The 23,481-nt window shown below is 45.4% G+C and overlaps 2 protein-coding genes across 5 annotated transcripts in view; both read left to right on the top strand.

The window, feature by feature from the left end:
• The first annotated feature begins 1,555 nt into the window (after nt 1-1,555).
• Nucleotides 1,556-9,103, top strand: GLO1 (glyoxalase I). 2 transcript variants are annotated; one of them, XM_070734263.1, is made up of 7 exons: nt 1,556-1,637; nt 2,535-2,826; nt 3,502-3,584; nt 4,622-4,762; nt 5,358-5,425; nt 6,341-6,430; nt 8,023-9,103. In XM_070734263.1, exons 2-7 carry the CDS (start codon nt 2,545-2,547, stop codon nt 8,109-8,111), a joined length of 753 nt encoding a protein of 250 aa, XP_070590364.1. In that variant the 5' UTR covers nt 1,556-1,637; nt 2,535-2,544; the 3' UTR covers nt 8,112-9,103. The 2 variants fall into 2 exon arrangements, with proteins under 2 accessions (XP_070590364.1, XP_070590363.1); XM_070734262.1 differs by lacking the exon at nt 1,556-1,637 and having other exon boundaries at nt 2,518-2,826.
• A 5,414-nt stretch (nt 9,104-14,517) lies between these two features.
• The window catches only part of BTBD9 (BTB domain containing 9), a 170,414-nt gene continuing 161,450 nt past the window's right edge, over nt 14,518-23,481 (top strand). For 2 of the 3 annotated variants that reach the window (XR_011557492.1, XM_070734261.1), the window contains exon 1: nt 14,549-14,636. The gene's annotated coding sequence lies outside the window, so the exon portion shown is untranslated. Of the gene's footprint in view, nt 14,637-23,481 lie in introns of all 3 variants that reach the window. The other variant, XM_070734259.1, reaches the window with a different exon arrangement.

Here is a 23,481-nt window from a genome sequence, read left to right as displayed (position 1 = left end):
ATGAGGACCCGGATTGTGGGAGAAATATGCTGGCTCTGTTAAAAAGTGCTATTGCTAACATGTTGTAAGCCACCCTGAGCCTAAGGAGAAGGGCAGCATAAAAAAATTGAATAACTAACTAACTAACTAAATAAATAAACTGGAATGAATGCTGTGGTAAATCAAACATTCCCATTTATAAACCATAGTTTATTACCTTACTGTGCTGCATTGACTCAGCCAATATCTTGGCATATCCTTCTAGTCCCTTTAAATCTAGACTCTCTTGATCAAGCTGCAGTTTTGATTAGTGTTTTGATTCCTGGTAAAGGATGACAACATGATTAGTAGCATTTCTGAATTACTGTTGTAATAAGGAATATCCTTCTGGGTTCAGTTTCAAGTGGGAAAAAGACACTGGATTCCTGGAAGTTGCTTGGAAAGAAGGTTTAATGGTGGACAGGAGCACATGGCATGAGCTCCTGAACAGAAAAGGTGGATCACATGCTTCCAAGGGAGGAAAAGATGATGAGACCCTTGGTTTTATAACCTCTGCTAGGCCCCATTTCTTAGTTTCCTGTTCCTGTGTATGCAATGCACTCCGATTGGTGGTCAGACCCCTACTAGGGGCGGGATTCTTAGCTAAACTTTTAGACTGTCTTCTAGGTTTGCTGAGTGCTGGTAATTTTCCAGGTGCCATGTGGTAGAGGGCTAATTCATTCTGGAACTGAAATGGGTGGGAAATGGGCAGGGAGCTGCAGGAAGCTGCTTTGTCTTTGGAGCATGCTTCGTCTCATCCAGGGAAACATATTCTTATTTTTTAATATTTCCTAGGATATTTCATTTTTCTAGGAGAGGGGTGGGTGCTAACTCCCTTCACTGTATTGTGCTATTATGCAACTTTTTCAGAGCCTTCTGGAAAGTTTATCTCATAAAGAAGTTAAAAATTTGCAGTAAACCTGACTCAGACTATTAATCCATTTTACTCAATGCAGATGTTGCTGATTATTATTGGCTTTTGAAGTTTTCATTTATATATATATATTTGTCTCTCATAATCTTACAGATAATTCTAATAGATCTTTGAGATGTAGATGACGCAATACCTTAATTAAAGGCAAAAATGTGCTTCACTGAGAGCAGGAGTGCAATAGGGGTGGATTGCTTTTACCTGCTGCGCTATGCATGCAGCATTAAAATTCTTGCGTGTGTGTACATGCATCCCAGTGTGATTTTGCCAAAATCTCACACGCGCGAGTGTCCCCTCCTGAGATTTTGCTTCTGTGCATGTTCAGGAAGCAAAAAAGCCCCAAACAAGATGGTGGCACCCAACAGACTAGCACCGGAGCAGTTGCATGCATTGCAAATTGCATACTCTGGTGACTGCTACCGAAATGGAATTACCTATCCTACTGGTAGCAACCCACCACTGGAGTGCAACTCCACCACCCGAGATTGCACTACAGATCCAGCTGCTTCAAGGAGTTGCAAACATGCACTCTTCCAAAGCAACTTTGATCAGAAGCCCTGTATAGGTTGCTTTTTATAATGATGGTCAGTGGTCAGTGACTTTTGCCTTCCTCTGGGCATTTTTAACATCATGATTTTTTTCTGGGAAGTTGGAATGATTCAGAAGAAAAGTACACAAGAAGGATCAGGTAAGAGAAGTTTAAACTGAATGACTGGAAGAATTATTTAGCCTGGAGAAAAGAAGGAACAGGACAGTACTTTGAAAAGCCCTGCAGAAAAACGTTAAACCCTGCTTTCTGTTGTTCCAGTCTGCCAGACTAATCCAAAAAAATTACCCCAAGGTGGTAAACCAAAGAGTGTAATTTATAAATGATTGTTTATTATTTACTAAGCTGCGAATTACTTCTATAAATATTGCCAGGAACACTGCAGGGACTGGTCCAGACAATTGGCAAGTCAAGTCTAACTTGAAGGCATGAATGAACAAATTGCTGCATTAACTGAGCCAATTCATATTTTATTGAATAAGCATTTGGACAATGTACTAAGTTGGAGAGCATTGCTTTAATAACAGTTTCTTCAATGGCAGCGTTCTGTTCAACTATTTCTTACCAGATGCCTTATTTGCTATAATAAACACTGACTTTGAAAACCAAAGCTTCACAGCTACCGTTACATTTCACAAAATTTGATTTTGAGAGAATACCAAGCGAGTTAAAATTTTCCATTACGACTCCTGTAGCTGTGAAGTTTGTTACTCAGTTCTTTGCTTTCGAACAGCATGAATGTGGTTCAAATTTATGTGAATCAAATTGACTGAGCTTTATTGGATGTACGGTATTAAATAGAGTTTTAAAAAGTTTTGCTAGAATTAACATACATGGTTTTGTTTTGTTTTGTTTTTCTTTCAGTTCTCTGCGGTCGACTCCTGTATAAATCATACAGTCGCTTTTGCTCTTGTTGCTCTTTCTTCTACTGTTCTAATTTTCTGGGCCGTAGGTCAACGCTCCCTTGCAATAGCGAGTTCACAGTAACATTTAGTTTCCTCATCAGTTATAGCGGATGAATCATTTTTTCTTTAAAAGGACCTGGGGAATGCAGAGGAGGAGGATGCAATTAAATACGCTTCTGCTGCAAAGAATGCTGGGAATTGTAGGAACAACGGATTTGCCCGATTTGCATGCCTTGTCTATTGGCTGGAGAGCCTCCTCTTTTTTCTCTCTCTCGTCGCCTCTAAATTACGTGTCAGGGAGAGGACGGTCTAGGCGTGATTCTGTACGGCTCCTAGATCGCAGCATGTCGGAGCAAGGCGAGATGAGCGGTCTGACCGATGAGGAAGCCTATAGCGCCTGTGCGGACCCCGATCCCAGCACGAAGGTAAAGGGAAAGGAGTGACTTGCAAAAGAGGAGGAAACCGCTATTGAAGAAATAGCGAGAGCTTGCTGGGAAGTGGGGAGAAAGGGGGCTACTCTTGATTTCGCTCCGCCGAAAGAACGAGTAGAGCTCGCAGGGTTCAGGGGGTTGCAGAAGCCAGAGTCCTTAACCAAGCCAAAAAATGACCTCGAGTCTTGACTGCCGAAGGATCAAATCCTTCCCGGAATGCTGTTGCTTCATATGCCAGCCTTTTCCAGGCTGAGGAGTCCTCGGTGGTCTCTTAGCTTGCTTCTTTTCTTGCAAGACGTTTCATTAGCCAAACTAGGTATCAGCGTCAGTTAGAACAGGTATAAACTGAACCAGTTATCAAGGTGTGTATTTAATGGGCCCTAAACAGTCATCATTTACCATAATGTAATTTGGTAAAAGCAAAAATTTTGAAATGGAAGCTCCCTTTCAAAACAATGTTTCTTTGATTGTTATTCAGTATCCTAGGCATCTAAATAATAACATCCACCAGAATCCTGCTAAAACCATGCAAGTACTGACCAGGTGGCATTGTGCTGTTAATCTGTTGTGAAAACAAATATTTTAATCGTGGCCATTTTTTGTCCCTAGGGAAACTATATTCTATTTTGTTGAGTCCTGTGATTTACCAAAGTTGTATTTTTTTGGTAGGACTTTCTTATGCAGCAGACAATGCTTAGAATAAAAGATCCTAAAAAATCACTGGATTTTTATACTAGAATTCTTGGAATGACGTAAGTAAAAACAATTTACTTGTTTTCATTAGCATTTTAACCATTTAAAAACAAGAGTCTTGGATCTAGTCCTCCACCAATGTAATATTTTAAGCTGCTTTAAACTGTTCCAATTATGTAGAAGGCCTTTGAGAAAATTGGCACAAAAGAGAAAAAACCAAGAAATCTTTTCTCCAAGGTTTGAAACACAATGTTGTTCCTCCCCATCTCACCCTGCCAGCAGATTGGAGTATAGTGTTCTTGAGTGGAAATCCTCAGTATGCTGCAGCCTTCAAGGTTTTATTTACTGCATGTGATAAAAGGAATGTGCGCCCTACAAACTTATTTTTCTAAGACCAATAACTAAAAAAAAATCTCTGAAATAACAAGAAACCAAATGCTTTTGGTTGGCATACTTGTTATATGTAGTCTGAATTAAAACTGTTTGACATATTAAGTAAGGATTTGGGAGATGTAATGTAAAGTAAATTCATAACTATCTGATTGGAAGCAATTTCATTCAGTAATAAATTTCATACAGTAACAAACTGTATGTTAAGTTAGGTTGTTCCTTACAAATGTTCCTCCAAATATTTTCTGAATGAAAATTGGAAGTTTTTTATAAGCAAAAATATTGTATTTTCTTCAACATTGCCATAGTAAGCAACTTTCTGGATTTAATCTATGTTAGAAAACAATATAACTTTTTTGTATGCTTTTGGTTTATTTTTAATTGATTTTTTTTCAATTAAAAAAATTACCAACAGCAGTCTTAAAGCTGATCTTCAAGGGACTTGATTCCTAATGAGGAAATTGGTGGGGTTGGGGGAATCACTTTGTTTTTTGAAAGATTTGATTGCCTTCAATTTAAACCCATATAGGTCTCTCTGGAAGCTTATGCCCAAATTAGTTTATTGATCTCTGAGGTGTGTTAAATTTTGCTTCCCTAGTATATTTTTTTACTTCAAGAAATCAGTGTCTTTAGAGTCATGAAAAACAAATGATAGCAAATCATTACATGGTTAAGATGAAATAATTTGTATGTTTTTCCTCCTCAGTTTACTTCAAAAATATGATTTTCCTTCTATGAAGTTCTCCCTCTACTTTTTGGCCTATGAAGATAAAAATGATATTCCAAAAGATAATAATGAAAGGATAGCATGGACCTTTTCTAGGAAGGCCACAATAGAACTGACACAGTGAGTGTATTCTCTCAAATATAGTAACTGTTGCATGTTGGGTTTTTTCCCAGTCCCCAGGTTTTCATGTAATGTATAATTTTCAAACCTGGAGATTCTGAGAAATGAATAAGGAGTTATTATTTTATTTTTTTTGCAAACTGTGGATCACATAGAAGAGCGAGGACACACTTAAAGTATTTTTTATAATATTTGCAAAGCGTTCTGTGCATGTGCAAAGGGTAAAAGATCCCAGATGGCGGCAACCGGGATGAAGCCTTGCGCTGCTGTCGCTACCGGCTCTCCAACAACTGGCAGGCATGCCCAAATCTGGAGCATTTCATCCCTGGTTTAGGCTTTTCTTTAGTTTCTTTAAGCATAAATGTATCAGGCTGAAAACCATCATGTGGAGTTGAGGCTTTGGCCTGCCACAGTAGCACAGCATTAAGAAAATTGGGAAGGGTAGTTAAAAGATAGTAAAAGTTAATAGCTGCAACAAGCCATCATGTGCCAAAATGTTGTTTTTTTTAAGTTTAGTTAGCCTCTAATTTGTGCTGGAACTGTTTAACCGATATATTTTGTCCTCCACTTGTTGCATTTGTCCCCTTTCTTTCAGCAACTGGGGCACTGAAAATGATGAGAATCAGGCTTATCACAATGGCAATTCAGATCCCAGAGGATTTGGTATGTTTTGAAAAAAAAAAAGCCAAAATGTATTATATGTGTATTCCTCCCTCCTCCCCCCCCCCCCCCAAGAAAAGGTTTATTTTAAAATGGCAGAAAAACACCATTTCAGCTTCATTTTTAAAAATCTTTTCAGGGATGAAATTTTTTTGCATGAAATAAAACGGTAGCATTGGCTCTAGAGCTCTTCCCTCTTTAATGCATCCGGTTGTATTCAATTCCACAATCTGATGGCAGCATAGATTTCCTTCTAGGTTGGGCTTCATTTATCAGAGAAGCCACATTTACAGTTCTAATGGAGGAACTTCAAACAAAAACCACATTATGCCTTATTATCCAATACTGTATTTGTTTTTATTGTCATCATTTGCTTACCAGCATATCTATTACAAAACAGCAAAATCAAAATTGCATGTCACAGTGAAAAAAATATTGAAAGCATATTACTAAATTGGCAGACATACAACAACTCTGATGATAAGAGTTTGGGTTAATTCTGACCAATTTGGAGATTGATGGAATGAATGAGTCGGGCACCTTGAGGCTAAGTGACTATGTTGTTCTGAAATTCACAAAAACAAAGGAAGGGGAAAATGATTAAAAATTAGCCATATGTACTTGGCTTTAAGAATTTAATGTACTAAGGAGAAAGATGGACAGGATACTTTAGATTGAAATCTTAAAAAGACAAACAACAACGTGGGCAGCCTTAAAAACAGGATATGAATCTGGATCACATCAGATTGTAGGTAACTTTGATTACAATTAATAGATTTCTTCTGTATGTATTATAGAATAATGGTTATATTTCCAGTTTTTCAATAAATGGATAATTTATGTCAATGCTTTATGAACAAAGGAATTATTCACATATTGGCAAATGTAGCAGTTTTTGAATATTCTGCTGTTCTTTAGGTCACATTGGAATTGCTGTTCCTGATGTAAATAAAGCTTGTAAAAGATTTGAAGAACTGGGGGTAAAATTTGTGAAAAAACCAGATGATGGTGAGTGTGCTGTGGACCAATAATTACCCTTTTTTTCTACATAGTATTGAGATTAGTTTATTTATTTATTATTTAGATTTGTATGCCGCCCCTCTCCGCGGACTCGGGGCGGCTCACAACAAGGCATAAACAAATCGTAACAAGTCCAAATAAATTTAAATATTTAAAAAATTTAAAAAGAACCCCAATATACTAACAAGCACACACACAAACAAACATACCATACATAAATTGTACATGCCCGGGGGAGATGTTTCAGTTCCCCCATGCCTGACGGCAAAGGTGGGTTTTAAGAACTTTACGGAAGGCAGGGAGAGTAGGGGCAGTTCTAATCTCCAGGGGGAGTTGGTTCCAGAGAATCGGGGCCGCCACAGAGAAGGCTCTTCCCCTGGGGCCCGCCAACCGACATTGTTTAGTTGACGGGACCCGGAGAAGGCCCACTCTGTGGGACCTAATTGGTCGCTGGGATTCATGCGGCAGGAGGCGGTCTCGGAGGTATTCTGGTCCAAGTTGGTGATTACATCAATCGTGTCAAATTATATATACAGTAAAGTCTTGGTTATTCGACATAAATAGGCAGGCTGACAGTCGGATAGCTAAAAGGTTGGATAATCCAGATTCTAATGTACTGCTTCCCTCCTCAGCTGTCTCTCGATCGCCCGCTTCTGTCCCTGTTTCTCTCTCTCTCTCTCTCTCTCTCTAGCTTGCTGGCTTCTGTCCCCATCTCTCTCTCTCTCTAGCTCACTTTCTTCCTCCCAGCTTGCTTCCCCGTCATGGCTGTCATGTTTGGGGGCGTGTCTGGGGGGGCACAGAAATGCCTACAGCCACGCCTCCAAGCAGCCACGACGTCGGATAATCCAGAGTGTTGGATTACTTAAGGACGGATAACCGAGACTACTGTACACATATGTAGGGTAGCATGATGTGTATATCCAACCTATTTGTCTATCTCCACCTTGCTTTTTGCAAATAAATGATAAAAATCCTTGCCATTAGAAAAAGAAAAAAAATTGAGGAAGATATGGTATTATCTTATCAGCTGGAATCAGTTCCCCTGGAGATTCGTACTGCCTCCACCCTCCTCGCCTTCTGCAAGAGTCTTAAGACTCATCTATGCCGCCAGGCTTGGGACAATTAGACTCTAGCCCCCTGGCCAATGAATGTTACATATGGTTGTTGTGTGAGTGGGTATATGTGGTTTTTTTTTAACAATACTGGGTTTTATAGATGAGTACACTTATTTTTTAAATTAATTGGATTTAGATGATTATATTGTATTGGTTTTTTTAAAAATTTGTTGTAAGCCGCCCCGAGTCTTCAGAGAGGGGCGGCATATAAATCCAAATAAATTAATGAATTAATTAAATAATATGAGAAAGTTGTAAAGAAGGATCCAATCTGGATCCATCACTGGGACCATAGGTTTTGTCTTCTGAATTTTCGGACTTATGCTGGAGCCCATCTTCAGGGAACTTCTAGTGACCAGGACCCAGATTGGATCCTACAACGTTATCCTGGGACACAATACCTTTAAAGACTTAAAATGAGAATTGCACTGCAATTTATTAAAACTATATATTTCTCTTTTATAGGTAAAATGAAAGGCCTAGCTTTTATTCAGGATCCTGATGGCTACTGGATTGAAATCCTGAACCCTAATTATATGGTGACTTTAGTCTAGGTTAGAAATAACAACAATGCCTTGTTAGTTACAAGAAACTATTGTAACATCTTTAAGGGTAAACAATTGATGTAATCAGGAAAAACAGAATAGCTGGTCCTGTATTCTGTTTCTCTTCTCCCTAGTTAATTTATTAATTTGGTTGTGAAGTTGAACACTTTTAATGTAAAACAGCAGAAGAATCATTCAGATTGGAGATTAGGGAGTGAGCAGCTGTATAATGATATCAAATTCCTTTCTTTTCCTTTTGCGTGCAAGAAGAGATGGGAAGCTCAATTTTGGCTCTTGCATGCAATTTCTTACTCAATCTAAAGACAGAATATTCTATTATTTTTCTTTTAGGGCATGTAAACCTATGGTTTACCATGGGTCATTCTCAGAATCAGTGTTGTTAAGATTTTTATAAAGGTTTGAGTTTCTAAATCTAACATTAAAAAAAAACTTTAAAAAAGCTTGGTTTTTTTAGAAATTTACTTCTGTTTTTACTAAGCAGGGATCTCTTGAGATAGAATAAACCTTCATTAACTGATTTTTTTTAAAGGTGAACCACAATTCCCATGTTTCCCTGAAAATTAGACCATGTCTTATATTTTTTTTGAACCATGAAATAAGCGCTTTACCTCATTGCCATGCACTGAAAAGCACGATTGAGCTTATTATAAATTGATGTCTTATTTGGGGGAAATAGGGTAGTACAAATCATGTGTAAGTGAAATAGGGCCAACTTTAAAAATATATATATTATTTTGCCGTAGTGCCTGAATGCAGTCAAATGTGAAATTTTTCTTCTGGAAATATGTTCATTATAGAATGCTTTTTATGGTTGGTGAATTCTGTATGATACGGATTAATTCTTGCTCCTAACTCCTGTTCAGTAAATTATGGTTGCTGTATTTGGATCATTTCGAAGTGTTAACAAAATATCAAAATGGCAATTTAAGAGTGTTTTTTTCTGGAAGAAGATGGAAAATATTAAATACTTGCATACTAAATTGTGAAGTTGTACTCTTTTTTAATTCTCTCGCTGAAGCTGACTCTTCAACTTTGTGGAATCTTGTTTATGCTTCTTTATATTTGGCACTATGAAAAATAATTTCAGGATCTGTTGGTTATTTGCAAAATAAAACTATGAAGTTAGTAAAACAGTATTGGTTTTGAAGACTACATTGAACCAGTTTAGTATACAGATATTCTTCTTACCAAGTACGTGCTCAGCAATTTGAAGTTACAAAGGTGCTTAAAAATAATTTTACAGAAGCCAAGTTACCACCATTTAATACCTTCATAGCATTCCTTAATCAAGTGATTATGGTTACACTCAGACCATGTTGTCTTATGCCTGTCCTGTATTTTTTTCTCCCTCACCCTGCAGAGAAATTGGAGAGGAAGGGATTGCAAGAGAGTAAGCTGTTAGTTCCAGGTGACCGGCGGGCACACATGTGCATTGGAGCGAGATTTGGCTTCTGTGCATGCGCAGGAAGCAAAATCTCACAAGAGGATGCATGTGAGATTTCGATTATTTTTGGTGATTTTTTGCTTCTGCGCATGCATAGAAGCAAAAAATAATCACCGAAATCTCATGCACCAGTGCATCTTCTCGCATCTTCTCACATGATTTGCTTCCTGTGCATGCACAAAGCCAAATCTTGCTCCAATGCCTTGACTACGGGCACTTTACAAAGATAGCTTACAGTACTCTTATGGATTTTTTTCCTCCAATCTCTGCTCTGCGAGGACGGGGAAAACAAATTATTTCTATAGGCAATCTGTCCTTTGCCTGATTCTTTCCCATTGGCAATGTACAACACATTGCTTTTGATGTGCAGAAGTATATAGTACTCTATTGAACTCCCTTTCTCATCACACTTGTCTATGTGGAGTCAGGAAAAGGATAGCTGGCCTATAGAAATTGCTTGGTTTTGTAATTTTGTAATTCTGTAAAACATTTGCAAGGTGGAGAACTTTTAACTCCCTTTTTTCTCTCTCTTTTTCATTCTTCCCTTATTAAAAACTTGATTAGTGACCAGATCATGCTGTATATTACTAACACGACAGTTGTTCAGTATGCATGAGAAATGGGAGATGTTTGTGAGATGGGAGGGGTTTTGACTCCAATTTGGGGGTGGGGACACCAGTTCTTGCAGCAAAGATTTCTCAGTTTTTCTGACAATGAAAATTAAAAATATGGGTTTTTTTTTAAAAGAAACAAATTACTTGGTCTGCCTCCCCACAAGTGGAGCGATTGGAGAGGAAAAGATTTCAAGAGAGTATTGTTAAGATATTTGCCTACCATGTCAGCAGTTCCCAGCTGAGTTGTCAGCACAATCATTGCTTTTATCTATACAAGCTGTTGAAAAGGTGAGAATGTTTAGGCAGACAGAAAACAAGGTATGAAACTTACTAGTCTTGTCTCTTGCTAGTTGAAAATCATGATTGTGGTCAATGATTTCCCATTTATCTGCTTTGCTCAGCAATGGAGTTGCTGGTTCCAATTAGGGTCACTAAGTGAGAATTACTTGTGGTTTTATTTGATTTCTACAGCTGCCCATCTCAACAAGTGACTGGGCAGCATACATCATACAATATTAAAACTAAAACACTAAAACACTGGAGATTAAGGGAACTAGCAACTCAAAAGTATGAGATCTGGAAAAATTGGTACGATTGGATGGGTAACAAAAGTAAAGACAGGAATAAAATGTGAATGGATGTATCAAAAGGAATATACAAATATGTAACATTATATGTATCTATAAAGAGGTGATATAAGAAATGTAACAGATATATTAGTGATAAGAAGAAGAAAAACTGCGGCATCACGAAGCTTAGTACCGGGAAAAATACATGCATTAATGGGAATAAGGAGATCGCTGACCATTTCAATAGCTACTTCTGTTCAGTTTTCTCAAAAGACACCTTACAAAATAATACTATAGAGGGATATAGCATTGCCTCCAACTGTACGGATTCAGCTCCAGTGATCTTAGAAGCCGATGTCTTAGAAGAACTTGAACAATTAAAGATAAATAAGGCAATGGGTCCAGATGGCATCCACCCCAGAGTTCTTAAAGAACTCAGATCTGTCATTGCTACCCCCCTGACTGATTTGTTTAACCAATCCTTGTTAACAGATGTTCCTGAGGATTGGAGAATGGCAAGTGTTGTGCCTATCCACAAGAAGGGCAGTAGAGAAGAAGCTGGTAACTACAGGCCAGTTAGCTTGACATCAGTTGTCGTTAAAATGATGGAGACTCTACTGAAAAAGAGGATAAATCAGCACCTAAAAAACAATAAATTATTGGACCCAAATCAGCATGGCTTTACTGAAGGCAAATCATGTCAGACTAATCTCATTGATTTCTTTGACTATGTCACAAAGGTGTTGGATGAAGGTGGTGCCGTGGATATTGCCTACCTGGACTTCAGCAAAGCCTTTGATACGGTTCCACATAAAGAACTGATAGATAAATTAGTGAAGATTGGACTTAATCCCTGGATAGTTCAATGGATTTGCAGCTGGCTGAAGCATAGACACCAGAGGGTTGTTGTGAATGGCGAGTATTCTGAGCAGAGTCAGGTTACAAGCGGTGTGCCACAAGGGTCTGTTCTGGGTCCTATTCTTTTTAATATGTTTGTGAGTGACATAGGGGAAGGTCTGGTAGGGAAGGTTTGCCTATTTGCCGATGACTCTAAAGTGTGCAATAGGGTTGATATTCCTGGAGGCGTCGGCAATATGGTAAATGATTTAGCTTTACTAGATAAATGGTCAAAGCAATGGAAACTGCAGTTTAATGTTTCCAAATGTAAAATAATGCACTTGGGGAAAAGGAATCCTCAATCTGACTATTGTATTGGCAGTTCTGTGTTAGCAAATACTTCAAAAGAAAAGGATTTAGGCGTAGTGATTTCTGACAGTCTCAAAATGGGTGAACAGTGCAGTCAGGCAGTAGGGAAAGCAAGTAGGATGCTTGGCTGCATAGCTAGAGGTATAACAAGCAGGAAGAGGGAGATTATGATCCCGCTATATAGAATGCTGGTGAGACCACATTTGGAATACTGTGTTCAGTTCTGGAGACCTCACCTACAAAAAGATATTGACAAAATTGAACGGGTCCAAAGACGGGCTACAAGAATGGTGGAAGGTCTTAAGTATAAAACGTATCAGGAAAGACTTAATGAACTCAATCTGTATAGTCTGGAGGACAGAAGGAAAAGGGGGGACATGATCGAAACATTTAAATATATTAAAGGGTTAAATAAGGTCCAGGAGGGAAGTGTTTTTAATAGGAAAGTGAACACAAGAACAAGGGGACACAATCTGAGGTTAGTTGGGGGAAAGATCAAAAGCAACATGAGAAAATATTATTTTACTGAAAGAGTAGTAGATCCTTGGAACAAACTTCCAGCAGACGTGGTAGATAAATCCACAGTAACTGAATTTAAACATGCCTGGGATAAACATACTGTATATCCATCCTAAGATAAAATACAGAAAATAGTATAAGGGCAGACTAGATGGACCATGGGGTCTTTTTCTGCCATCAGACTTCTATGTTTCTATGTTTCTAACAAATACAAGATATCAGGTTTAAATCTGTATTAAATCATTGAAATGTTTTTTCTTTTTTAAAATGTGGAAAAATCATTAAACATTTTGAAAAACTTAAAACACTACAAAATAAATATATATCTTTAAGGCATCAGTCTACAAATGGGGATTGTGAGTTCTAGTACCACCTTAGGCATGAAGCATGCTCAATTACTAGGCCAATCACTTTCTCTAGTCATAGGAAGCAGAAGCAGGCAATGACAAATCACTTCTGAAATCCTGCCAAGAAAACTGAGGGTCTTTCCAGGCAGGTGCTGGGGTCAGCACTGATCTTTATATTTTTCTTCAAAAAATAATCATAAAATACAAGGATCTGCAAATAGAAGTAGAATGACTGGCAAAAATAGCAAGGATAGTACCAATAGCAATTGGTGCCTTGGTTGCAATCCCAAAACACTCATTGAACTCTATTGGCATTGAAAAAATCACGAGTCATTTGCAAAAAGTACCTTTACAAGGAATATGTTGAATCTTGCAACAATACCTTTAATACCATCAAACATCTGCCTATCTCAGATCTTTGGGAACTAGGTAAATAAAAAATCAGTCTAATCTGACACTGATAATCTGGCAGATTGCTACCACCGTAATTGGAGACTACAGAAGAAAAAAGGTTAGTAATAGTATCTTTTGTAAATGCAAGTGTGATTTTCCTCCTATAAACTGGTTGCTACATTCTGAACCCTACCATCAATGAAACAAAAGCTGTTTTCACTGCCTAATGGCATGAAAAATGCAGTGAGGTTCTACTATGTAATTTTCATTTTCAAGGATTATTATTTTAAAGTCGCCATTCCAATTTGCTTAATGCATAGGATATTACAAGGAGGAAAGTTTATTTTGGTTTATCCGGTCTACTTTTTACTAGCAGGGAAATTGCAAATTATAGATGGAAGCAAGGAGCTAGAAAGCTGATGATCAGAAAGAATTTTTTTTTCTTAATTCCATGCTATTCTGGACCACTATTCTATATGTCGTGAAAGAAACTCCTTTTGAGGGTTGTCTCCCCGAAACACGAAAGCGCAATTGATCTTTGTTAGCAGCAATGGGCTACTTCCAAAAACAAGTTCGAAATCGATAGCATAAGCTACATCTTAGTTTTAACAAAAAATAATAATATTGAAATGAATCTCTGGTTCTGAAAACAATAGCATAAGATACAGATTAATTTAACAAAAAATGAAATATTTTATTATTTAATTTTGTCCAATACACAATACACAATGAAGGTAGTAGAGGACACCTTCAAGGAAATAAAATTAGAGAAAGAATAGAAGAGAGAGTATAGGATAAAATAAATCAATGAGAGAACAGAAGAAAGATAAAGAGATAGAAGGGAAGATATATGAGACAATAGGACAGGGGTCGGAAGCCACTCTAGTGCAGTGTTTCCCAACCTTGGCAACTTGGAGATATCTGGACTTCAGCTCCCAAAATTCCTCAGCCAGTTGGGAAACACTGCTCTGAAATGAGTCAGTTTCGTTTTCTTAATTTTCGTCGCAGTTCAAACAGATTTTATGTTTTAACCGCCCACTCTGGTTGCCCGTCCGCCTGGCTTGAATTTCAGCTTTTAAAATTTCTCCATTGATTTTTAAGGAGTAAATATTTTCAAGAGGAGATAGGTTAAACACGGCGTGGAACCCCGCCGACAGTACAAGCGCCCCCCCCAAAAAAGGGAGCACCCCCCCCACACACACATACAATTTGTAATCTCATAGCGTCAGCCTCGCTTTCGTTATTTCCCTATCCATAAAATTTGTAATTTTATGTTAGCCTCGCTTTCGTTATCGTCACCATGACGTCAGCGCGCCGAGCGCCGGCGTTGCCCGGGTGACGTCAGTGCTCGCGGCGACGGCTGAACGCCACGGCCGGCGAAGGAGGAGGGGAGGGGGTGTCGTGCTCCAGCGCTCCAGCCGGTAAGTCTGGTGGCGAAAGGACGGGGGAGGGGAAGGGAGGGGGGAGTTTCCTCGGTGTTCCCCCCTCCACACACGCGCTCGCTCGTAAGGCCGCGCGCGCAGGCGGGCAAGTCGCCATGGCCGTTTAACATCGGTTCGCCGCTCAGGGCCGAGAGGGACAACCCTCTCGGCCCTGAGCGTTTCTTTTAGGCACCTCGGCGAGGTTGTTTCATGACAGGAAAAAAGGGGCATCCGATGGGCGTCGCGAAGGAGTCGCCGCGAGCTCTCCCCCCCCCCCCCCCCTCAAGGGCTCTCCGCCTCTGGAGACGTCCATGCAGCAGGTTTCGCCTCCGGTTTTCCTGAGAGGGGGTGGCAGTGGGGCTTCTTCGCTCATCCCATAATGAAAGCGTCCGTCTCGAATTGGTCTTGGTGGAAAGGGAGGCGTTGTGTGTGCAATGGATGCCCTTTACGTACCTGGGCCTTTTGAGCCTATGCTTTGAAATGTCAACTCCCGGGTTATTTTGCTGGGTTTTTAAAATTATTATTACTTACTGAGTTTGCGTGCATCTCTTGGTGAAATAAAATAAAAGCTAAACTGCAAAATGAGGCCAGTTGTTTGTGCCAGGGCGGTATGTTGAATTAAATTTACCGGAACGTAATTGCAATTCCTGTCAGAATAAGTTTATTTCTAAAGGTAATATCACAATGCCAGTAAATGGTTTGTAACCATGGGAGAGGCTGTTGTAAGCCATAATTAGCATGTAATCATGGGTTTGCTAATTGTTCTGCAACCTGATTGGCTGTATCCTATTTAAGCAGGAACACCCTTGCATGGGTGTGGTTTCATAACTGGTTTGATACACAGTGGTTTGTTATAGTATAGAATGTTTGTAGTTTAGTGGTGAGTGCTTAGTGGTTGCAGTGGTAGATTTAATAAGAGTATTATAAGAGTTATAAGAAAGTATTGTATGATCGTTTATTTAGAGAAGCAGTTTGATAAAAGAGAAGTAAAATACAGTATATTTTTACAACAAAGCCTGCTGCTGTGTTTCATTGAAGACTTCAATTAGGTATAGTGGGTTAAATGTGGCTACTTGGTGGGTTAACTTCCGTGTGCACAAAACTCTCACTCTGCCCAATAGGTTATGGGCCAAGTAGCTCTGCCCAACAATTTCCTCCCCAAAACTACCTTAGGAAAACTATTCTAAATAAAGTAGCTAGTGCTGGTTTAGCGATGTTGAAATTGGTTTAGCGATGTTGAAATTGCATTGCTCTTGTCTCCAAAAATTCTGATCAGTGTTATGAAAGGTAATGATTAGATTCTTAGACTGCAACTTTCATCTGTGTCATTTATTTTATTTTCTTATATATATATATATATATATATATATATATGTTTTTTCTTATGTCGAATCACCCTGGTATATTTTTTTAAGGAACGTCACAGCTCCTTTTTTTGCCTATAGGCCGAAGCTTGCAGAAGCTTCCCAGATCGAATCCCAGTAAAAGAGTGGGTGTGGCCAGCTGATGAGGCCTAATAAGGCCGAAATAGATCTATCCTGGTCTCCCTTAATTTTAAAATTCCAGCTATAAACATTTAACATATATATATATATATATATATATATATATATATATATATATATATATATATATATATATATATATATATATACAGTGATCCCTCGAGTTTCGCGATCTCGATCTTCGCGAAAACGCTATATCGCGATTTTTCAGCAATTGTTACCATCTCGATCTTCGCGAACACTATATCGCGATTTTCCCCACCCGATCAGGTCACTCTCTTCCTTCCTTTCTCATCTTTCTTTCTCTCTCTCTATGTTGCTTCTTCCTCTCTCACACTCTCTTCCTCCCTCTCTCATCTCTTTCTTTCCTTCTCTCTCTTTCTCTCCCCCTCTTGCTCTCGAGCGGCCGCCTAGCAGCTGATCTGCTCGGCAGCGCAGCAGCAGCGAGGAGCCGAAGATCTTCGGCTCCTCGCTGGTGCTGCGCTGCCGAGCAGATCAACTGCTAGGCGGCCGAAGGAACGTTCCCTGGGTCTTCCCCGCCGCCTCGGATCCTCGCTGATGCCCGCCCGCCGTTTGCCGCTCGCCCCGTTCGGCGGCCGCACGTCCCGTTCGCCCGCCGCTCGCCCCCGTTCGCCCGCCGCTCGCCCCGTTCGCCAGCTGCTCCCCTCGTTCGCCCCCCACTCCCCTCGTTCGCCTGCCGCTTGCCTCATTCGCCCGCCGCTCCCCTCGTTCGCCCCCCACTCCCCTCGTTCGCCCGCCGCTCGCCTCGTTCGCCCCGCCGCTATCGAACTTGCTATCGAGCCTGCTAATGAAATCCAACCCGCAGCGGCCCTTTCCCTCTCCAGGCTGCGGGAGGGGTCCGGAGAACAATGCCTGGCGCCGCGCTCCCGGCTGGGCTTTTTTCCCCCATTTCCCCTCAGGTGGAATTTCAGACCCTCCGCCGGTTGGATTTCATTAGCAGGCTCGATAGCAAGTTCTTCCTCCCTTTAGAAAGCCCCGCAGCCTCCTCCGCCCGGCGAGGCCGCCAGCGAGGGCCCGCAAAGCCGCCGCCGCCGCAGCGAGGCCAAGCCGCCCGCTCCCACGGCACGGGCTCCCAACACAGCGCCGCTCAGCCCGCCCTCGCCGATGCCTCCGCGGATCTGCAAGCCCAGCCGAGCGACGCCTCTGGTCTGGGCGAAGGCAGTGGGCAGGCCCCGCCGCAGCAGTCCCCGCGGGCACCGCGCGCCAAGGGCCGGCCAGGCCGCCGGCCAACAAAGGGGCTCCCTCGCCTCCCGCGGGCAGGTTTACAAAGGCAGCGCGGCAACTTGGAGCCCGGCACGCCCCGCAGCCCTCGCCTCGCCCGCCCCCGCCTGGCCGGCGCTCCGGCTACCCCCGGCTGAGGAAGAACCGAGTAGCCCCCGCCCTCCCCCCGCCCGGCTCCCTTCAGCCCCCCGGGGCCAAGCGGGCGGGGGGCGGGCGGGACTTCGCCTGTCTCCGCCGCCCGCATCGCCCCTCCGGCGGGCCGGCCTCCCCCGCCCGCCTCTGCTGCAGCCGCCGCCGCCTCCCCGACTGGCACAAAAGGGCCCCGCCCGCCCCGCCCCGAAGCTTACCTTGCGAGTTTTTGGCTGCGGGGGGAGAAGTAGGATTTTCCTAACTCCCTCCCCCTGCAGCCAAAAACTCAAAGCCTGTATCCTGCCGCCCGGTTTACCCAGGACACGAGCGGCGAAGTGACTTGGAGGAATGGAAAGTCCAAACCGCCCGGTTTCAGTGGGGTTTCCCCGTTGCCCAGGGATTCCTTCGCCCGAACGGAGGTGGCTGTGGTGGGTTCAGGAATCCCTGGGCAACGGGGAAACCCCACTGAAACCGGGCGGGTTAAGCCTCCTTCGGCGACTGCGGAACTGCTTGCTGTCAACTTTGCACTGGGCAAAGAACTCTTCACCTCCCGCCAGGCACGGACGAAAGGCGTGGAAGTCTATTGTAGCAGCTGCTACAGCGGAGACATTTGGGGGGGGGGAGGCAGGAGGCAGGAGATCCGGCCCTTCACTTGCCCTCCCAGCAAAAGACAAAGCCGCGCAGCTCCCCAGCCGCCAAAGGAGGCTTAACCCCACCCCTCTGTCCCACTCATCGCCCGTGGTCGGCATAACCTCCTCCTGCCTATCCCCGCTCTTCTGCCGGCCACGGGCGATGGGTGGGACAGAGGGGTGGGGTTAAGCCTCCTTTGGCGGCTGGGGAGCTGCGCGGCTTTGCCTTTTGCTGGGAGGGCAAGTGAAGGGCCGGATCTCCTGCCTCCTGCCTCCCCCCCAAAATGTCTCCGCTGTAGCAGCTGCTACAATAGACTTCCACGCCTTTCGTCCGTGCCTGGCGGGAGGTGAAGAGTTCTTTGCCCAGTGCAAAGTTGACAGCAAGCAGTTCCGCAGTCGCCGAAGGAGGCTTAACCCGCCCGGTTTCAGTGGGGTTTCCCCGTTGCCCAGGGATTCCTGAACCCACCACAGCCACCTCCGTTCGGGCGAAGGAATCCCTGGGCAACGGGGAAACCCCACTGAAACCGGGCGGGTTAAGCCTCCTTCGGCGACTGCGGAACTGCTTGCTGTCAACTTTGCACTGGGCAAAGAACTCTTCACCTCCCGCCAGGCACGGACGAAAGGCGTGGAAGTCTATTGTAGCAGCTGCTACAGCGGAGACATTTTGGGGGGGAGGCAGGAGGCAGGAGATCCGGCCCTTCACTTGCCCTCCCAGCAAAAGGCAAAGCCGCGCAGCTCCCCAGCCGCCAAAGGAGGCTTAACCCCACCCCTCTGTCCCACCCATCGCCCGTGGTCGGCATAACCTCCTCCTGCCTATCTCCGCTCTTCTGCTGGCCACGGGCGATGGGTGGGACAGAGGGGTGGGGTTAAGCCTCCTTCGGCGACTGCGGAACTGCTTGCTGTCAACTTTGCACTGGGCAAAGAACTCTTCACCTCCCGCCAGGCACGGACGAAAGGCGTGGAAGTCTATTGTAGCAGCTGCTACAGCGGAGACATTGGGGGGGGGGAGGCAGGAGGCAGGAGATCTGGCCCTTCACTTGCCCTCCCAGCAAAAGGCAAAGCCGCGCAGCTCCCCAGCCGCCAAAGGAGGCTTAACCCCACCCCTCTGTCCCACCCATCGCCCGTGGCCGGCAGAAGAGCGGGGATAGGCAGCAGGAGGTTATGCCGACCACGGGCGATGAGTGGGACAGAGGGGTGGGGTTAAGCCTCCTTTGGCGGCTGGGGAGCTGCGCGGATTTGCCTTTTGCTGGGAGGGCAAGTGAAGGGCCGGATCTCCTGCCTCCTGCCTCCCCCCCCCCCCAAATGTCTCCGCTGTAGCAGCTGCTACAATAGACTTCCACGCCTTTCGTCCGTGCCTGGCGGGAGGTGAAGAGTTCTTTGCCCAGTGCAAAGTTGACAGCAAGCAGTTCCGCAGTCGCCGAAGGAGGCTTAACCCGCCCGGTTTCAGTGGGGTTTCCCCGTTGCCCAGGGATTCCTTCGCCCGAACGGAGGTGGCTGTGGTGGGTTCAGGAATCCCTGGGCAACGGGGAAACCCCACTGAAACCGGGCGGGTTAAGCCTCCTTCGGCGACTGCGGAACTGCTTGCTGTCAACTTTGCACTGGGCAAAGAACTCTTCACCTCCCGCCAGGCACGGACGAAAGGCGTGGAAGTCTATTGTAGCAGCTGCTACAGCGGAGACATTTTGGGGGGGAGGCAGGAGGCAGGAGATCCGGCCCTTCACTTGCCCTCCCAGCAAAAGGCAAAGCCGCGCAGCTCCCCAGCCGCCAAAGGAGGCTTAACCCCACCCCTCTGTCCCACCCATCGCCCGTGGTCGGCATAACCTCCTCCTGCCTATCTCCGCTCTTCTGCTGGCCACGGGCGATGGGTGGGACAGAGGGGTGGGGTTAAGCCTCCTTCGGCGACTGCGGAACTGCTTGCTGTCAACTTTGCACTGGGCAAAGAACTCTTCACCTCCCGCCAGGCACGGACGAAAGGCGTGGAAGTCTATTGTAGCAGCTGCTACAGCGGAGACATTGGGGGGGGGAGGCAGGAGGCAGGAGATCTGGCCCTTCACTTGCCCTCCCAGCAAAAGGCAAAGCCGCGCAGCTCCCCAGCCGCCAAAGGAGGCTTAACCCCACCCCTCTGTCCCACCCATCGCCCGTGGCCGGCAGAAGAGCGGGGATAGGCAGCAGGAGGTTATGCCGACCACGGGCGATGAGTGGGACAGAGGGGTGGGGTTAAGCCTCCTTTGGCGGCTGGGGAGCTGCGCGGCTTTGCCTTTTGCTGGGAGGGCAAGTAAAGGGCCGGATCTCCTGCCTCCTGCCTCCCCCCCCCCCAAATGTCTCCGCTGTAGCAGCTGCTACAATAGACTTCCACGCCTTTCGTCCGTGCCTGGCGGGAGGTGAAGAGTTCTTTGCCCAGTGCAAAGTTGACAGCAAGCAGTTCCGCAGTCGCCGAAGGAGGCTTAACCCGCCCGGTTTCAGTGGGGTTTCCCCGTTGCCCAGGGATTCCTTCGCCCGAACGGAGGTGGCTGTGGTGGGTTCAGGGCGGGGCCCTTTTGTGCCAGTCGGGGAGGCGGCGGCGGCTGCAGCAGAGGCGGGCGGGGGAGGCCGGCCCGCCGGAGGGGCGATGCTGGCGGCGGAGACAGGCGAAGTCCCGCCCGCCCCCCGCCCGCTTGGCCCCGGGGGGCTGAAGGGAGCCGGGCGGGGGAGGGCGGGGGCTACTCGGTTCTTCCTCAGCCGGGGGTAGCCGGAGCGCCGGCCAGGCGGGGGGCGGGCGAGGCGAGGGCTGCGGGGCGTGCCGGGCTCCAAGTTGCCGCGCTGCCTTTGTAAACCTGCCCGAGGGAGGCGAGGGAGCCCCTTTGTTGGCCGGCGGCCTGGCCGGCCCTTGGCGCGCGGTGCCCGCGGGGACTGCTGCGGCGGGGACTGCCCACTGCCTTCGCCCAGACCAGAGGCGTCGCTCGGCTGGGTTTGCAGATCCGCGGAGGCATCGGCGAGGGCGGGCTGAGCGGCGCTGTGTTGGGAGCCCGTGCCGTGGGAGCGGGCGGCTTGGCCTCGCTGCGGCGGCGGCGGCTTTGCGGGTCCTCGCTGGCGGCCTCGCCGGGCGGAGGAGGCTGCGGGGCTTTCTAAAGGGAGGAAGAACTTGCTATCGAGCCTGCTAATGAAATCCAACCGGCGGAGGGTCTGAAATTCCACCTGAGGGGAAATGGGGGAAAAAAGCCCAGCCGGGAGCGCGGCGCCAGGCATTGTTCTCCGGACCCCTCCCGCAGCCTGGAGAGGGAAAGGGCCGCTGCGGGTTGGATTTCATTAGCAGGCTCGATAGCAAGTTCGATAGCGGCGGGCGAACGAGGCGAGCGGCGGGCGAACGAGGGGAGTGGGGGGCGAACGAGGGGGAGCGGGCGGGCGAACGAGGGGAATGGGGGGAGAACGAGGGGAGCGGCGGGCGAACGGGGTGAGCGGCGGGGCGAACGGGATGTGCGGCCGCCGAACGGGGCGAGCGGCAAACGGCGGGCGGGCATCAGCGAGGATCCGAGGCGGCGGGGAAGACCCAGGGAACGTTCCTTCGGCCGCCCAACAGCTGATCTGCTCGGTAGCGCGGCAGCAGCGAGGAGCCGAAGATGAGGTTTCCCCGTTGCCCAGGCAAAGGGGAAACCCCATCTTCGGCTCCTCGCTGCTGCCGCGCTACCGAGCAGATCAGCTGTTGGGCGGCTGAAGGAACCTTCCCTTGGTCTTCCCCACCGCCCACACGCAAACTTCACCATCTGCGCATGTGCGGCCATGAAAAAATGGCCGCACATGCGCAGATGGTGTTTTTACTTCCGCACCGCTATATCGCGAAAAATCGAGTTTCGCGAGGGGTCTTGGAACGGAACCCTCGCGAAACTCGAGGGACCACTGTATATATATATATATATATATATATATATATATATATATATGTTTTTTCTTATGTCGAATCACCCTGGTATATTTTTAAGGAACGTCACAGCTCCTTTTTTTTTGCCTATAGGCCCAACCTAGGGCCACTGCAAGGCAGTAATATATTTATAGCCGACAAACTATATTTTGTATGTGTTAAATGTTTATAGCTGGAATTTTAAAATTAAGGGAGACCAGGATAGAAATAGATCTATCCTGGTCTCCCTTAATTTTAAAATTCCAGCTATAAACATTTAACATATATATATATATATATATATATATATGCATATATGTGTGTGTGTGTGTGTGTGTATATATGTGTGTGTGTGTTTGTGTGTAACATATTTTTGCTGATAATGAAAAGGAAGGGAGACTACTATAGATCTATTTTGAGCTTATTTGCCTTCATCAGGTAGCCACACCATTTTTACTGGGATTTGATCCTGGGGCTTCTGCCTTTCTGTATCCAACAGAAAATATATACACACAAATAGGGCATATTCGGGTTTCTTCCCATGTAAGTTTCAGAGGTTCCTGGAGTTACATGGGAAGAAACTTAACATGGGAAGAAACCTGAATATGCCAAGACCTTCATACCTGTACCCGTGAAAATCTACAAAAAACAAATACACACACACACACACACACACACACACACACACACACACACACAGGCATATGCTCCAACTTCCTAGGGGCGGGCAGCTTACAGCAAAAAGAAACATTTAAAAGAACAATTTTAAATAATTTTAAAAACCCATTAAAAACATGTGTACAGTGTATTGCTTATGGTTGGATCTAGATGATACCTCATTTGATTAATGGCCCTGTAAAAGACAGGTCTTTAAGGCTTTCCAGAAGGCCAGTAGGGTGAGGGCAGTCCAGATCTCTGGGGGGTAGCTGGTTTCAGAGAGTTGGAGCTGCCACAGAGAAGGCTGTCCCCTGTGGCCCTGCCAGCCTGTTTAGCTGATAGGATCCGGAGAAGGACAACACCATGGGCCCTCATCAGTTGCTGGGAGCTGTGTGGTAGAAGGCAATCCCAAAGATAGTCTGGCCCTAAGCCATGTGGCTTTATAGGTGATAACCGACAACTTGAATTGTGTCTGGAGACTGATTGAGAGCCAGTGCAGCTCGCGGAGAGTTGGTGTGAAGTGGGTGTACCTAGGTGCACGCACAATAGCTCGCACTGCTGCATTCTGGAACAGCTGTAGTCTCTGAATGCTTTTCAGAGGTAGCCCCCATGTAGAGCATGTTGCAATAGTCTAACTGTGAGGTAATAAGGGCATCAGTGACCTTGCCAAGAGCCTCCTGATCCAAATAGGGTTGCAATTGGTGCACAAGGTGAGCCTGTGCTAAGGCCCCCCTAGCTACAGCTGAAAGGTGTTGATCCAGTTTCAGCTGAGGATCTAGGAGACATCCAAATTGCGAGCCCGTTCTGAG

The sequence above is a fragment of the Erythrolamprus reginae genome, chromosome 1 (genome assembly GCF_031021105.1).
Source record: "Erythrolamprus reginae isolate rEryReg1 chromosome 1, rEryReg1.hap1, whole genome shotgun sequence".
Taxonomy (NCBI): domain Eukaryota; kingdom Metazoa; phylum Chordata; class Lepidosauria; order Squamata; family Dipsadidae; genus Erythrolamprus; species Erythrolamprus reginae.
The sequence above is the reverse complement of the archived record's forward strand: the minus strand, read 5'-3'. Positions and strand labels throughout refer to the sequence as shown.